Here is a 17,199-nt window from a genome sequence, read left to right as displayed (position 1 = left end):
TTAGAATGAATGCCAATGTCCTTGAATAATGCATGGTGCTGGTACTATACTGTAATCTGTACAGGCATTCCCTGATTTATGTAAGAGGCGACTTACGTAAACTCACACATACATAGGCAATTCTTTAGGCCCGCTTCTTTATTTCCAAATTGCGCGTCTCGGCAGCAGTGCGCTACTGCCGTCGCATGCGACCGTTTCCACAAGCCAGTCAGTTGTTCTCGCGCATGCTCCCACTGAGTCTCCGCGTCGAATAGTAAATTTCTGTGTGCACCGTAGCACTTCCGTTTCCGACTTACATAACACCTGACACGCAAAGGTCTGTGGGACGTAACCCTTATGCAAGTGGGGGAGCATCTGTACTAGTTTCATTGCCAGGGTGCAAATTAAGTAGGCGACCCAGTAGCACAGGGTAGCCCCTGCCTTGCAGCGCCAGAGACCTGGTTCAATCCCCACTACGGGTGCTGTCTGCACGGAGTTTTATACCTTCTCCCTGTGACTGCGTGGGTTTTCCCCGGGTGCTCCAGTTTCCTCTCACACTCCAAAGATGTGCAAGTTTGTAGGTTAATTGGCTTCGGTAAAAATTGTAAATTGGCCCTAGTGTTAGTGTACGGGATGATCGGTGGTTGGTGCGGACTTTGTGGGACAAAGGGCCCGTTTCCATGCCTATTTGCTGAAGTCTAAAGTAGCTGAAGAACAGACCAAAGCCGGCACTCATAGGTCTATCACGTGGAAACAATCTAAACACATTTGCCTCAAAAAGAACACCTTTGCCCAGTGTTTCTTGTCCTTGGCAAGCATGGTACTTTTCTTATCTTGGAGTTCTAGATATACTTATTAGAAAACCTAATATTCAGGGTCAGACTACAAGCTTGAGATATAGTCTAAACTAAATGTTTAAACTACATGTTTATACAAGATTAGTTTAGCCTACAATATGTAGGCTAAGCTAAACTAGTCAGTTTGGTCACTGAGATATTCTTTCAAATGAACAAGGAGTTATAGTTAAAGGTAGACAAAAATGCTGGAGAAACTCAGCGGGTGAGGCAGCATCTATGGAGTGAAGGAATAGGTGACGTTTCGGATCGACACCCTTCTTCAGTCTGAACACTAGCACTGTCCTGTATACACTACAGCCAATTTACAAGTTTTATCAAAGCCAATTTACCAACAAACATGTATGTCTTTGAGAGTGTGGGAGGAAACAGGAGCACCCAGAGAAAACCCATGCGGTCAAGGGGAGAACGTACAAACTCCGTACAGACAGCAGCGACAGGATCGAACACTGGTCTCTGGCGGTTAGGCAGCGACTCTACCACTACATCACCGTGACGCCCCAAATGTTGAATTATATTGAAGTAATGCTCAGGATGTCATGAAGAACGCCACATAATAATATTTCCTTTTTTTTTTACAGAGGATTTAAAAGAAGATACTTACTTCCCTTTCTATTTCAGCCAACGATTTGATTGTTATGCCCATTAATTCATCTGGCTGCACCTGAAATCAAATTGAAAAATTCAAAATTGAGGTTTTAATAGAACTGAATCCAAGACAAAGTCTGGGAGCACAAAATTATAGCTAACATTAATGCTGCTAAACCACCAATACTAAACAAGGGTTATTTGACAGACTAAAACCTATGATTACAACTAATCGTTTTACGCATGGGTGCAAATCTTTTTCAGATGCTTTTATGACAATAAACTGCCAACAGTACTTTTGTTTTCAAAATCTATTTACTCACTCTCAAATGCTAATCTAAAATTTTGCAGTGCAAATTCATTAGAACAAAGGTTTCATTAACTCGACTGTGGTAACTTAATCAAAGATTAGAAGAAATAAAGTGGGCCATTCAGTCCTTAAAGCCTGGTATGACATTCAGTAACAGTGGCGCAACCTCACAGCGCCAGAGACCCAGGTTCGCCAGAGGCCAGAGATGCTGCCTCACAGTGTCGTTCGATCCAGGTTATGGGTGCTGTCTGTGAGGTGTTTGCACGTTCTCCCCTGTGGCCGTGTGGATTTGCTCCGGGTTTCCTGCCACATTCCAAAGACATACAGGTTTGTAGCTTAATTGGCCATCTGTAAATTGCTCTTGGCGTGCGTAGGATGCGAAAGTGGGATAACATAGAACTAATGTACGGGTAACCGATGATCGGCATGGACTCAGTGAGCCAAAGGGCCTATTTCCAAGCTGTGTCTCGAAGCTAAACTAAACTTCATGGTTCTTCATTCACCTCTACCCCATTTCCTTCATCACATTTGTTTCTTTTAAGTCATTTAATATCAAATTCTACGTTTCTATTTACTTGGCACCTAAATTAGATATCTCAAAACACAAGCATACCTTGACCTGGCCATGACTAATCTCATCCCAACTCAACTCAACCCAATGATGTCACATGTTACCCAATCCCATCAAACCATTGCGAGGATGTTGCCAGGACACGAGGGCCTGAGCTATAGGGAGAGGTGGAGCAGGCTAGGTCTTTATTTCTTGGAGCACAGGAGGCTGAGGTATATAGGGGTGTATAGTTGTGGGAATAGATAGGGTTAATGGACAATCTTTTAGCCGGGTTAGGGGAATCAAGAACCAGAGGACATAGGTTTATGGTGAGAATCATAGTCATACAGCGATGAATACCTGTTACTACAGATAGCAAATGTACGGATAAGAGGTTTGGCAGGCACATGCAGAAGTGTAGTAACATGGCAGGAAATGTTCTCAGCACTGAATAGATTATCTTGATAGCTGGGACACAGAAATGAATTGACATAATGAACAGCCATCAGCCGAGTCAGCATGAATTGGGAATGAGGGATGGGACAATGGAATCATTAACACAGGAAATGGTAACAATAGTCTTACCTAGCTCGGATAGACATCTTGATCATCATGGATGAATTGAGCCAAAGGGCCTTTTTCCCTGCTGTGTGACTATATGACATTTAATTAAGGGGAAATTCTGCCTCATCCTCCACTTTGTGTCACATAAGCACTCACTCGGAGGTGTTTGTGGCATTGAAGGGTGTGGGGAAGAGAAGCGCTGGCATTAAAAATATGAAAACACGCCCTACGGCGAGGCATTCTGTCACATAAACGACCGTGTAAAAGGCCACGATTAGACCTTTGCAGAAATACGTCAGGGCAATCCCAGAGGATGAACAAAATGTGGCTTCACTCATGCGCTTTAATAGATTCCTAAAGCAGTTTGGAAGGTTCAGCTTTGGTATTTGGCAAAGTAATTACATTGACTGTGCCTGTCCTTTGGCTGACAGTACTGACGGAGTCCTTCACTGTCAGAGGCAGCGCATTGTGGATGAAACTTTAACCTGAAGCTTCGACAGTTCCCTCCAGGAGAATGTTAGCAATCTGATGACTCTGCTTCAAAGGGTGGCACGACGGCAGAGTTGCTGCCTTACAGCGCCGAAGACTTGGGTTCGATCCCGACTACAGGTGCTGTCTGAACAGAGTTTGAACGTTCTCCCCGTGACTGGCGTGGGTTTTCTCCAAGATCTCCGATTTCCTCCCACACTCCAAAGACGTACAGGTTTGTAGGTTAATTGGCTTGGTATAATTGTAAATTGTCCCTAGTGTGTGTGTGTGGGATAGTGGTACTGTGTGGGGGATCGCTGGTCGGCATGGACCAGTTCATTGGCTATATTTAAGAGGGAGTTAGATGTGGCCCTTGTGGCTAAAGGGATCAGGGGGTATGGAAAGAAGGCAGGTACAGGATACTGAGTTGGATGATCAGCCATGATCATATTGAATGGCGGTGCAGGCTCGAAGGGCCAAATGGCCTACTCCTGCACCTATTTTCTATGTTTCCATATAGGCAATCTGCTGCTTATAAAGTTGCTGTTTGTCTGAGTTTGCTGTACGCAAATTGGTCGCCGGGCTTCATAAATGGTAACAACACTTCAAAAGCACTTCACTGGTTGTAAAACACCTTGGGACACTCTGCAAGGAATGTAAAAGGCCTCAATAATGCAAGGCTTTGCTCGGAGCTTCGCCAGTTTATTTGGCAATGTAATATCCTAAGTTGTTATGACATTTTCACTTCTTATTGGCAGCTACATTGTTTAAATTATGCAGACATTTAATAATAAAAAATCATTTCAGTTACATTGAACCACACTCCCACTCCTCCAACAAAGTTAAAGCATTATCTTTTAATGGTAATACATTTTCTCCAAGAGAAATTCATTCCAAACACATTTTCTATTTCATTACAAAAGTTTGCTCATATAACCCATCTGAGGGATTCAGGTAACATCAAACAACCATCGCATCGGCCAATTAATTTTTAAATGTTCTAAGAATATGGAGATGGAATTACAGTAATTACTATATTACAGGAATTATTAATACACAAAGTAATTTTTAATTAAAAAAGTTTCTTTACTTTCGCTAGTAACGTTACATTTTATTCAAATCAATATGTGGTCTATGCTTTACTGTAATGCTCAGATACTAACTAATATGCTCTCATTTTACTGACTGCATAGGATCTATATATTCAAAGCATAAGGCAGCTTTTATGACCTAATTTTTTCCACTCTAGGATGGGTAGCAGATAATCCATCCATTAACAGATTTGACAGTACAAGGAATACAAAAATTATTTTTGCAATGTACATTTCAAATGTAACAGAGTCCTCTTTGTTCTCATTTTCCACCCCATCAGCAGTCACATGCGGCACATAATCCTCGGACATTTTCGCCACCTCCAACGGGATCCCACTGCTATTCACATCTTTCCCTCTCCACCCCTTTCTGCTTTCCGCTGAGACCGTTCCCTCCGCAACTCCATGGTTAACTCATCCCTTCCCACCCAAACCACCCCCTCCCCAGGTACTTTCCCCTGAAACCGCAGGAGATGCAATACCTGTCCCTATACCTCCCCCCTCGACTCCGTCTAAAGACTCTGACAATCTTTTCGGGTGAGGCAGAGGTTCACTTGCACCTCCTCCTACCTCATCTACTGTATCCGCTGTTCCAGGTGTGGACTGCTGTATATCGGCGAGACCAGGTGCAGGCTCGCCAATCGTTTCGCCGAACACCTCCGTTCAGCCGCCTAAACCTACCTGATCTCCCGGTTGCTCAACACTTTAACTCCCACTCCCACACTGACCTTTCTGTCCTGGGTCTCCTCCATTGTCAGAGTGAGGCCAAGCGCAAATTGGAGGAACAGCACCTGATATTTTACTTGGGTAGCTTACACCACAGTGGTATGAACATTGACTTCTCTAACTTCAAGTTGTCCTTGCTTTCTCTCTCCATCCCCTTCCCCTTCCCAGTTCTCCTACCAGTCTTACTGTCTCCGACTGCATTTTATCTCTGTACCGCCCACGCCCCTGACATTAGTCTGAAGAAGGGTTTCGACCCGAAATGTCACCCATTATCTTCTCTCCAGAGATGCTGCCTGTCCCACTGAGTTACTCCAGCATTTTGAGTCTCTCTTCGATTTAAACCAGCATCTGCAGTTCCTTTCGACACAAGGATACTTTGGGGTTTTTTTGGAATGACGCTAAATGTATTCCTGAATAGAAGGATTTCCGATTTCCTGTTTAACACGTGAAGAAATGTTGCGTGGAGAATAAGTGACATTTGTGCAGGGGACTCTATAGTAGATCAAATTGCCAAGGAAGCCTGCTCTTTGACAATGTCATTTCAGTTGATTGTTTTTACCTATTTTGCAGTTCCACTATTTATGTATTTCATACAAAGCTATTTGATGATGAAAACAAGTTGTAACAACTTTAGTAGTTTATGTTCTTTTTCTATTTCATATTAAGGTAATACAAAAAAGTACATTTTTCTGAATATTCTACATTTATAAATGAATTGTGAAGAAACGCGTCTTAAAGATACAGATTTATGTATTTAATGCAAAAGTACTGTATCTAACGATGAAAATTGAAACTTTAGTAAATCTTTTTTAAATTTCATATTAATGTAATACAAAAAAAATCCTAACCGTTTTTTTGAATACGCTAAATTTATATATGAACTGTGAAGAGATGTGCCTTAAGGGTACAGATTGTGTGCCCTTTGACTTAAATGTTATGCACTTTCTAAAAGGTCAAGGGAAATAAAATGAGCTCTTCTGTTCTGGCATTAGGCTACCTTATCAAATATTTTCAAAAGAAAAAGGTTCCCTGAGAGGGTAAGATATTTCATTGCTGAATAGAAAATCCCTCATAAGAGGTTACTAAGAACAAATGATTTGGTGGTTCAAAAATCTGAATATTCCAAACCCACAAAACACACAAATACAAATTTCTGGTTACAATGCTTCAACACACTGTGCTCATAATATTCAACCCTGTCATTTTAGCGGATAGAGGAGTCAGGGGTTATGGGGAGAAGGCAGGAACGGGGTACTGATTGGGGATGATCAGCCATGATCACATTGAATGGTGGTGCTGGCTCGAAGGGCCGAATGGCCTACCCCTGCACCTATTGTCTATTGTCTATTTTCAATAGCACAATGTAGGAAAGGTTTATGTTCAAGAAATAGTCATAACTAGTGGTTGGACAACATCGAGCTCAAATAAAATTCCTATTATTGCTTTCCAGACAGTATTTCGAAGAATTTTGTGTAACAAACAATTAGAAATTGTACACTTTTCCAAAGTGATCTCCATACATCCAATATCAATTAAAACTGGTCTATAATTTAAGCTGAAATGTCCCCAAGTCTGTCCCTTATACGCCCACGGCTTCATGGTTCTTTTTTTTTATTAAATCTTCCCCACAATTAACATCACTTATCAACTGGTGTTGATTTTGCAAAAGAAAAAGAAGGTTCTTAAGCAATATTGATTGCACTGAAGCTCAGCAGAGGTACAGCTGCTGTCTAATTAAGATTTAGCGCCCCCTCGGAACTCGGTTTGGAAGACAGTGCGGATAAAGGCATTGGAGAGCAGCCAAGGAATTTACATGGTAAAGTTGATTCATTCAGCCAAGCTGGACAACTCAACATTGCAAACATATTTGGGCATTTTAAAGCAGTTCAATTTTAATACAATTAGAAATTAGCATATTTCCTTCCCAGTGGGTAGACTAACTTGGGCTGTTTCGTTCGAGGCTGAGGGGAGGCCTGATAGGAGTATATGAAATTATGGGAGGCATAGATGTGGTATACAGTCAGAACATTTCCCCCCCTGCCTCCCCAGGGTGGAAATGTCAAAGACTAGAGGGCATAGCTTTAAGATATGAGGGGCAAGGTTGGGGCAAAGAGGGATAAGGTTGAAAGGAGGGGGGTTTTCCCCCCTAGAACGAGCTGCCAAAGGTGGTGGTGGAAGCAGGTATGAGTTTTCCATTTTAGAGATACAGGCCCTTCGACCCACTGGGTCCGCGCCGACCAATGATCCCCGCATATTAACACTACCCTACACACACACGAGGGATGATTTTTACATTTACCAAGCCAATTAACCTACATACCTGTACGTCTGGAGTTTGGGAGAAAACCGAAGACCTCTGAGAAAACCCACGCAGCTCATGGGGAGAACGTACAAACTCCGTTCAGACAGCACCCGTAGTCGGGATCGAATCCGGGTCTCCAGCATTCGCTGTGAGGCAGTAACTCTACCGCTGCACCACCGTGCCATTTAATAGGCTTTTGAATAGGCACATGGATATGCAGGGAATGAATAGATATGGATCACATGCAGGAAAAGGAGATTAGCTTATCTTGGCATAATTTTAGGCCGAAAATACATTGTGGGCCGAACAGCCTGTTTTTCTGTACTGTTAAATGGTTTATGTCTCGGTTATTGATTCACTGTGAAACAAATTCCTGGGATATTGTATTAGCTCAATTACATTCTCCCCCCTCCACTCAATTATATATTTTATCCCAAAAGTGAAGAAGTTTACCATTTGCTCATTTGTCCACAACATGTTGTGGAATTGTTGTACCGAATAGAATGCACAGAATGGACCTCTAAGCTAAAGAGTAGGAATTGCTTTTTGAAACTTGCCATTTGGGTTTGAAAGAACAATGGTATTTTGGTCACAGTGAAAGATACTTACAGTTTCTATTGCACTCGCAAATTTCTCTGAAACCGTGAAAGGCACGCCATCCATTGCTGAAACAGGCAAGAGAAGGTTGGTTAATTCTTAATGATGCTTGATTAAGGTTCTATATTAAAGATTTACAGGGCATACATCGGCGCGACAGATCAAAAGTGATCATTCTTTAAAGTCTGTAGGCTGTTCTCACGTGGCCAAGAATGAACTAATTTCATACAATAACATCACTACTTTGAATTTATTGAGATTAGACGATTCACCCTGGAAATACAACCGATGGCAGAATCCACTGCACCTTAAAATGGAGCTTTTCCTGTGTAGAAGGTGGTCACATATCCATTCTGTTAAAAAGGTAACAGGAAGACTAGCCTGACATGCTAGAAAACGTGGAACATCAAGGAAGCTTGTTCTAGTTAATTAATTACTCTTGGATACAGCTGAGGGGAAACATCAAATCAAGGCACAGCCTTTGTCAGAACATGTTCCATGTCTTCAGAAAATGTGAAAGCTATTGCCAACAGTGTAAATGAAACTCTGGCTTCCAGATTTGTAAAGTGTCAACCAGCACTGAGCAGCGGAAAGCAACTTTTTTTGGCTAGTTACAAATATACTTTAACTCTTTGCCTCTTAAAAAGCAAGTGATGATGGTTATGACGTCATTGCTTTTCCTTAGGAAACTTTTCATAAATTAAATAAGGCAACGGTTAAAACGACTTAATTGTAAATTAGCACGGTTAAATGATACGACCATTTAAAAGGGCAATCCCCTTCATAAGACACATTGCCTAAGTAATGCCAGTCCTTTCAAAAAATTAATGATGTTATTGTCAAGCACTGTATTAGGAGACCACCAGCATATGAAGCCTGTCCCTCAACCACTCATTAGCTCAGAATTTAATAAGAGTATTTGGGAAACGGCCAAACTTTTAGTTGGTGAGCATGAGACCCGCCATCCATGATTTATGAGTTTATCGAGTTTCTCCCACAAAGTTATTTATGGCACCAATGATTAAAATGTCCAAGAATTTTACATTTTAATTTCTGCAGCTATCCGAAACATCAGAATTCTGACATTAGGCTTACAGGCAGGAGACCCTGCACAAATGTACAAGCATGCATGTTCAAACAAGCAAGTGTGTCTCTTTAATGGAGCATTTATTTGGGGGCAGTTACACTATCAAAAGATACACTTACAGTTTCAAATCCTTTTCCCCCCTTATTCTTTCACCTGCACTCAACTCATCGATATGAAGTTAAAAAAAAAATTTCAATACGAACTTATAAAAAAATAATTTTTAATTAATTTCTTTGCCTGAGTGCCTAATATTGGTATCTTTACTGCACAAGGTGCAATATTCCTGCAACCTAGCAACATAAGCATTAAAACATGCAACAGAGTGACCACTTTTTTTTTTAAGTCAACCTTCAGGAACCATGCAATGTAACATCCCATTATTCGTGTATGAAACAATTAGAAACTCTTAGTGTAGTGGTATTTTACATTGCATGGTTTCTTAAGGCTGAATTCACAATCATTTTGTATGTTGCGCCACAGTTAGCTAACCTGACGTATGGGGTTAAATTCAGAGGAAAATCCCACTGTACACATGTACAGGCCAGATGTACACATTATTTATGAATAGTTTCATTTAGCCAGGCCAGGCCCAAAGATAAGATGAACGAACGAGCTTGTCCAAAATAAAGTGTTGAAAATATAATTCTCATTCAAATTTCCTAATCGCATTAATTCAGGTAATGAGCCTGTCCCACTTAGGCGACTTTTTAGGCGACTGCAGGAGACTATGCAGTCGCCACATGTTCGCGGGTGGTTGCCGGGGAGTCGCCTTCATGGTCGTGAGGAGTTGTTCCGCATTCTGGGAACTAGTCGCAGCCTCATTAAGGTCGCCGCGAATTTTTCAAACATGTTGAAAAATTAGTGGCGACCAGAATGAAGCCGCCATGGAGAGTAGCGAGACTTCTCATGGCGTAGGTGCAGTGGCAGCGGGTCGCCAGGAGGTTGTAGGTTCTTGTAGGTTCTCACAGGTTGTAGCCGGTGGTGACTGGTGAATTTCATTGGCTCATTGGGGAAAAAAACCCCCATAAACAGTAGTTTTCAGAACCAAGGATAACCGACCGGTGATGTTAATGTCCGCCGAGCTTCACAGCCGTGTATCTCTGGCTTCTTAAAAGTTGTCTCCACTCCTTCTCCCCCCCTCCTCCCTCTTTTAAAGGACTTGCATAACCCTTCCCGTACACTGTGCTTTCACTGTCTTAATTACAGCGCCAACCTTCCTGTTCATCGCGGTGTGTGTCTGTATCACATTGGCTTTGCACAGTGTGAATTTTACTCAGTCAGCGCTCCCCCCGCTTGCTGTGTGTGTGTGTGTGTGTGTGTGTGTGTGTGTGTGTGTGTGTGTGTGCGTGCGTGCGTGCATGCGTGCGTGTGTGTGACAGTCGCCGTTCCAGCCGCCTCAGTGGGACAGGCCCATAAGAGTGGAGAAGAAAATGGGAAGACCAGTGTATGGAATGCAAGCAATGCAATGCTTGAATTTAACTCGGCAAAAAATGACGGCTTCAGTCGCTGAGCCCACTCTAAATAGTACTGTGCAGATTTTCGAGAAAGACACATGGGCTTAAATTATGAGAACTAGTTGCAAAAACTTGGCTTGTATTCTACTGAATTTAGAATTTCTTGAGGGATGACCTACACACAGAGTTTGGCAACACAGGACAAAGTTTACTCAACTGATTTATTCCCTCTGGTGGGGGACTAATTTTGAAAGAGAAATTTTGAGAAGATTAACATCATTTTTAACAAGATTAACATTAGATCTGTGACTGCAATCTTTGTGCGTTTTACAAAAAAAGTGAGCACCGAATATCTTTCTGACTGTATTTGATTAAATTTTGAATTATCCCTAGTGTGTAGGATATTGTTAGTTTACGGGGTGATCGCTGGTCGGCACGAATAAGGTGGGCCGAAGGGCCTGTTTCCACGCTGTATCTTTGAAGTCTAATGTAGAGTTTACTGAAACACCAAATACGATTTGAATTTATTACAAAAATAAACAAAAATGTACTGCGGGAATATATTCTGATTCAACCAATTTAAAGTAGTCACATTGACGATACGATAGACATATAAAATGAAGGGAAAGTAATCAAATTATCATTCGTTTAGTTTAGAGATACAGTGTGGAAGCAGGCCCTTCGGCCCACTGAGGCCGTGCCGACCAGTGGTCAATTGTACACTAGATCTATTCTATACACAAGGGATAATATACAGAAGCCAATTAACCCACAAATCTGTACATCTTTGGAATGTGGGAGGAAACCAGAAAACTCGGAGAAAACCCACACGGTCACAGGGAGAAGGTGCTAACTCCACACAGACAGCACCTGAGGTCAGGATCGAACCTGGGTCTCGGGCGCTGTGGGCAGCAATTCTACCGCTGCGCCGCTGCAAGATTTCAGAAGTTAGTTACTACACAATGCACTCATTTGGAAATCTACCACATCCTGTGTAGGAAAAAAATGGCATTAAATATGAAACTTTAACTGCACTCGGTGAGCCTGACAATGTGACAGAGGAATCCAGTGGTAAACTGAAAGTTGTGTTTAACTTCTGGGACCCATCCAGAAGAATGCTGCGTGCGGCTGTAATTATTTGAGTGAAGCAGCGAAACATGGTGCATTACAGCTAGTTCATTCACCTCGCACAAAGGAGGAAAATAAGGACATGCCAAAGGCTCACCACTTTAATTAGCATTCTACTAAACAAACGAGCTTCAACACAGCTGTAATTAAGCAGGGCTGAAATTAAGTATATGCCCTTTATCATAATGATCATAGTTAAAAATGGCAAGTAGCATGAAACTGTATTATTAATCCTGTAACCTCACACTGAAATGAGTGTACATAGAAATCAGCATGTCAAGGCTGTCAAATTTGAACACTGCCTCTGTTGATAAAATACGTGCATTTCCAGAGTCTGCTGCGTTTTGAACAACAATTCAGCAACTTGAACTTTTCACCAATGTTCAAAGAATAAAAGAAACCCGTTTATAGTCTTTTTAACCTCAATCTGTCAGATTTCCAAAAGGCGCTACAGAAGGAAAGCTATATTACTAACTCAGCAGGAGAGGATAAAGACAATTATACTTAAGTGAACAATTTTCTATCCCGATAGCCCCCCCCTTATTTGGGGGGACATGTATTTTAGTTGGAGTAAGTCAAAGTTGGGAGAATGAGAGGGGACACTAGTCTCCATTTGATATGTTACCTGCAGGGTGGCAAGTGGAAGTCAGGTATTTTCCCAAGAGAGGAGTTTTGGTAAATACATGCAGACCACCCACAAGTACCTGTCTGGGTAATGCAAATAATTCAAGGCTTCTATTCAACTTGACAGAAAATGACTATTTCAATTTCAGAGTCTGCAGTAAATGGTTCAGAGCAGATTTGCCAGAAAGATTCCCCGCTACGGGCAGCATAGGTGGGCAGCTGGTAGTGCCGCTGCCTCACAGCGCCAGAGAACTGGTTTCGATCCTGGCCTCGGGTTCTGTCTATGTGGAGTTTACACATTATCCCTGTGTCCGCGTGGGTTTCCTTCAGATGCTCCGGTTTCCTCCCATATTTCAAAGACGCGCAGGTTTGTAGGTTACTTGGCCTCTGTGACATGTTGGGAGTGGATGAGAAAGTGGGAAAAACATACAAATAGTGTGAACGGGTGATCGATGGTCGTCCTGGACTTGGTAGGCAGAAGGGAGGGAATCCGCACTGTATCGCTCAACTAAAGAGTCATAGAGTTGTAAGCACAGAAACAAATCCTTCGGCCCAACTTATCCATGTTGACCAAGGTGACCCATCTACACTAGCCCCATTTGTCCATGTTTCATCTATATCTCTATAAACCTTTCCTATCCATGTACCTGATCAAATGTCTTTCACATGATGTTATAGTACTTATTGGGTTAAAATATGAGAACTGATTGCATAAACTTGAAAATTCCACTGAATTTAGATGATTGAGGGGTGACCTACACAGAGAGAGTTTGGCATTGCAGAACAAGGTTTAAGCAACTGATTTATTTTCTCTGGTGGGGGGGAGTGGAATAGAAGGGCACACAATCTCACAACTGGACCTAGGTCACAAAGGAAGAAAATAGTGTAATTCTCTTTCACTAAAGGATGGAGAAAATGGGAAACTCTTCTTCAAAAGGGCTGTGGATCCTCGGTCAACTAAAATTCTCAAACAGGAGCATTTTTGTTAGAACCGAGCAAAGAACAAGAGTGCAAAGTGATTAATGGTACGGTTTCGACCTGCCAGGGACTAAATGTATGGTTAAACTCACCTGGAATCGGAAGGATTTGCATGTTTCCACATACATTTAAAAACAAAGATATAGAAGAAAATGTCTTACAGTGCATTATAGTCTAACTGCAATAAATTTATGATGCTATAAATGCAATGGCGTTTATTGATAGCAGAATATATTAGGAGTTCAAGGCACCTGCTCTGCAACTATTAAATATTACAAGCAGGGCGCAATCATTACAAATATAACCTCATTGTAATGATTGATTGAATGCTACAGCATGGAAACAGGCCCTTCAGCCCACCGAGTCCATACTGACCATCGATCACCTGTTCACACTAGTTCTACATTATCCCACTTTCTCATTCACTCCTCGCAATTGTACAGCGGCAAATTTATCGACAAAGCCAAAAGCATATTCCTCCTTCAATAAACAGTGGACATTTAGGTTTGCTTGAAATGGCAGGTTTTGCATTGTGGGTGGATGGTATGAGATGTTAAAAAATTATGCCTATTCTGACACAAGATGGGTCCAAATTACACACTAAACAAAGTACAAAAATTGTTTGATCTTCTTCTTGCGTATGGTGTGCACAGCCTAAAGTTGTAGGACAGCTTGTTCTATTTGATCTTATTTGATTGTGCACACCAGGTTGGTTGCATTCGTCGAAACAGGGCGGACCACGTGAAGGTTGCAATCTCCCACCCCAAAATGTTTGATTAGCTCCTGCCACTAACTTATTATCCATCACGTTATAACCATATTAATGGCCATAAAGTACATTTGAAGCTCAAACAGGTCTTCCACACTTCATTTCGGTGTTCTTCTGAAAAACATACAACTATAGTGCACACTTGAGTGCACACTATAGAGTGTACAACTATAGTGCACACTTGATTGTCAGGGATCACAATATTATATGTACAAGATGGCCACCATTAGTCCATTGAGGAATTCAGGAGAATCCTTTTTACCAAGGTAGTGGTTACAATGTGGAGTTCACCGACACATGAGGTATTAAAGATGAAAAGCAAAATACATATTTAAGAAGGGGTTCGATATCTACATGAAGCAATGAGGAATAGAAAGGGTAGGCAAATAATGAGAGACAAGATTGAGTAGGAGAGGACTTGTATGGCACATGAACAGCAGACAGACAATGGCGGGGCAAGCAGCCTCAACAGTCCAGAGTGTTTATTTGTCATATGCACTGGAATTGAACCAGAACAATGAAATACTTCCTTGTGGTAACTTTACAAGACACATTTACATGCTGTACATTAAACGCAGTGCTGTACAGCACTGAAACAGGCCCTTCCTCACCATGTCCATGCCAAGTTAGCATCCTGGGCAATTGGCCCATATCCCTCTCAACCCTTTCTATCCATCTATTTGTCCAAATGTCTTTTAAAAAATGTATAATTGTACCCGCTTGTGTAGCTTCCTCTGGCGGCTCGTTCCGGGTACCGACTACCCTCCCAGTGAACAAGTTGCCCGAGGTCTCTCTTAAATCTCTCACCACTCACAAAAAAAAAATAAATAAATGATCGGTTATTCAAAGTAAACCAGACCACAATAGCGGATAATGCAAAGTATGTAGAGCAGCTATCGTAGTGCCAAGTCCGCAGTGATTTGGTGCTGAGGTCGGGTTTTTGTTCTGGTTGATAGTTGATGGGAAGAAGCTGTTCGATGAACATGGAGGTGGCTGTTCTTAGGCTCATGTACCTTCTTCCCAATCATAGAAGCGTGAAGAGTCTGGCCAGACTGATGTGGGTCTGCTGCCCTCAAGAGACAGTGTTTACTGTAGATCGCTTTGATGGTGGGGAGGTCAGCACCTCTGATGAACCGGGCAATGTCCACCACTTCCTCCAGCTTCCTTCGTCCCGGAACGTTCAAATTTCCCAACCAGGCCGTGGTACAACCAGCCAGTATGTCCTCCATCGTAGACTTGGAGAAGTTTGACAGAGTATTCATCGACATGCCGACTTCTGAGGAAGTAGAGATGTCGGTGGGCTTTCTTTGTGATTGCCCTGATGTGCAGAGCCCGGGATAGATCATCGGAGGTGTGCAGAGCCCGGAACTTGAAGCTCTTGACTCTCTTCACTGCTGTCCGACCAATGAAGACGGGTGCATAGTCTCTTAGCTTTCCCTTCTTGAATAGCCTGTTCCTGCTCTATGTGATAATTACACTTAAACATCTAGAATCAGAACAAAGTTAAAAATTCAACTTTATTTGAATTTCAAAATCATATTACTTCCTGATTTTGTGCTCAACAAGAAATCAAAGATCCCCATCAATACAAGTGTGTTAAGCGCTAATTTTCCTTTGTCTTTGTGAGAATCTGGACAACGTTATTTGCACAATATTAATGCAGCTAGAAAACGTAAACCTGCCCTTTCGAGCTGTTAATGTTTTTGAAGCGAGCTTTAATATCAGATGATGTAAAGCTCTGATGCACTTCCTTAAACTTGCTTATTGAACATTGAAACAATGAAAAGCAATGTGTTTTCCATCATTTAATTTAAAAATGATGCAGTGCAATATTACAGTCATGAATGATGGAGGCAAAGAACAGACTCAGCATAGCTACTTTTGGATCATTGCTTTATTAATGGTAATGTCAGTGAAATGAAAAATGCTAACATTGTCATGTTTAGCTACTAGGTGTAGATGAATTGGCTCTTCAGTACTCCGAGGGTTACAATTCCACACAACAATGAGCACTTCTATTGTTGCACAGGGGGGAGAAAGCCTACACGAGCACTGAAGGAATTCAAGTGCAATGCGTCACAAATTCCTGCACTCAGTCTCTGGTGCAACGATGTGTAAAGCACAGAATTGTCATCCAAAAGTTAGGACCTATTACGTTCTCGAGCTTTGTGCAAGATTCTCGAGCTTTCATCGATGTTACTGCCCATTAAAGGTTGCTCATCTGTACGTAGGAAAATATCATTTAAAATATAATCCCAGCTCAGTAGAGTTTATAAAAACAATGGAATTATTTTACATTTTGCTTTTTCCTCTCCTTAAATATTAAGACACTGGTGCAGAGGGACCATTTCTTAAAGATATCACAATGACATCGGTCTTAAATGGTTGGTCTAATGCATAAATCCGTGATCTGTGAGACGGAAGTTCCCCTCTGCACTGTTTTAATGGAGGTGTAATCAGTTTAACATAAATGGGTTAATGCCTCTTAAAATAGCAGAGAAATATTTCAGACAAATGCATTAAAGACTCATATGCTGGTTTCCCACAGCGTAATTCCAGGGTCAAAGTTTTTAAGTGGCCACTTACTACACAATTTCCTACATAAAATTTGAACTCCGTGTTCCCACTAATCTGGCTCATTCTTTACATCACCTTTAATGAACATATACTTGATTAGTTTATCAAATAAAAAGGCCTTTTCTTGAACAGAGTTCAGAGATATAATGATTTACTATATCAGTGCTATACGATACAATTGTTAATTTTGAAAGTCGACTCCAATATATTGCATGATGGAATAGGTTCTAAATGGGGGACCCATTTTGCAATGATTCAACTCATATTGATATTCGGCACATAAGCCAGCCATTAGCATTTTTTAACCTGCGCATAATAAAAAGATGGAAATTCCTATTACTACATGAAAGATTATTGTGCTTAATAACGTGCGAAGTTACAGACAAATGACCAAATTGCCAGTGTCCATCACAGATCACCCAGTGCGAGCGAAGAGAAAAATCTGAACAAAATGAAGGGACATTTTTTCAAATAATATTTCCGATTCGATTGAATCCGGAATTGCAGCATGGAAACAGGCCATTCGGCTCACCGGGTCCACACCGACCATTGA

At 41.6% G+C, this 17,199-nt stretch overlaps 1 protein-coding gene across 5 annotated transcripts in view; it reads right to left on the bottom strand.

Annotated features, from left to right (window-relative positions):
* Positions 1-17,199, bottom strand: part of mvb12b (multivesicular body subunit 12B) — a 205,487-nt gene that overhangs the window by 36,505 nt on the left and 151,783 nt on the right. For all 5 annotated transcript variants that reach the window (XM_033048929.1, XM_033048930.1, XM_033048931.1 and 2 more), the window contains exons 8-9: positions 8,042-8,097; positions 1,438-1,497 (exon numbers count right to left, since the gene is read on the bottom strand). In XM_033048929.1, coding sequence (XP_032904820.1) covers positions 1,438-1,497; positions 8,042-8,097 — 116 coding nt within the window. The remainder of the gene's footprint in view (positions 1-1,437; positions 1,498-8,041; positions 8,098-17,199) is intronic.

This window comes from Amblyraja radiata, chromosome 32 (assembly GCF_010909765.2).
Source record: "Amblyraja radiata isolate CabotCenter1 chromosome 32, sAmbRad1.1.pri, whole genome shotgun sequence".
Taxonomy (NCBI): domain Eukaryota; kingdom Metazoa; phylum Chordata; class Chondrichthyes; order Rajiformes; family Rajidae; genus Amblyraja; species Amblyraja radiata.
This window is presented reverse-complemented; position numbering and strand designations above follow the sequence as displayed.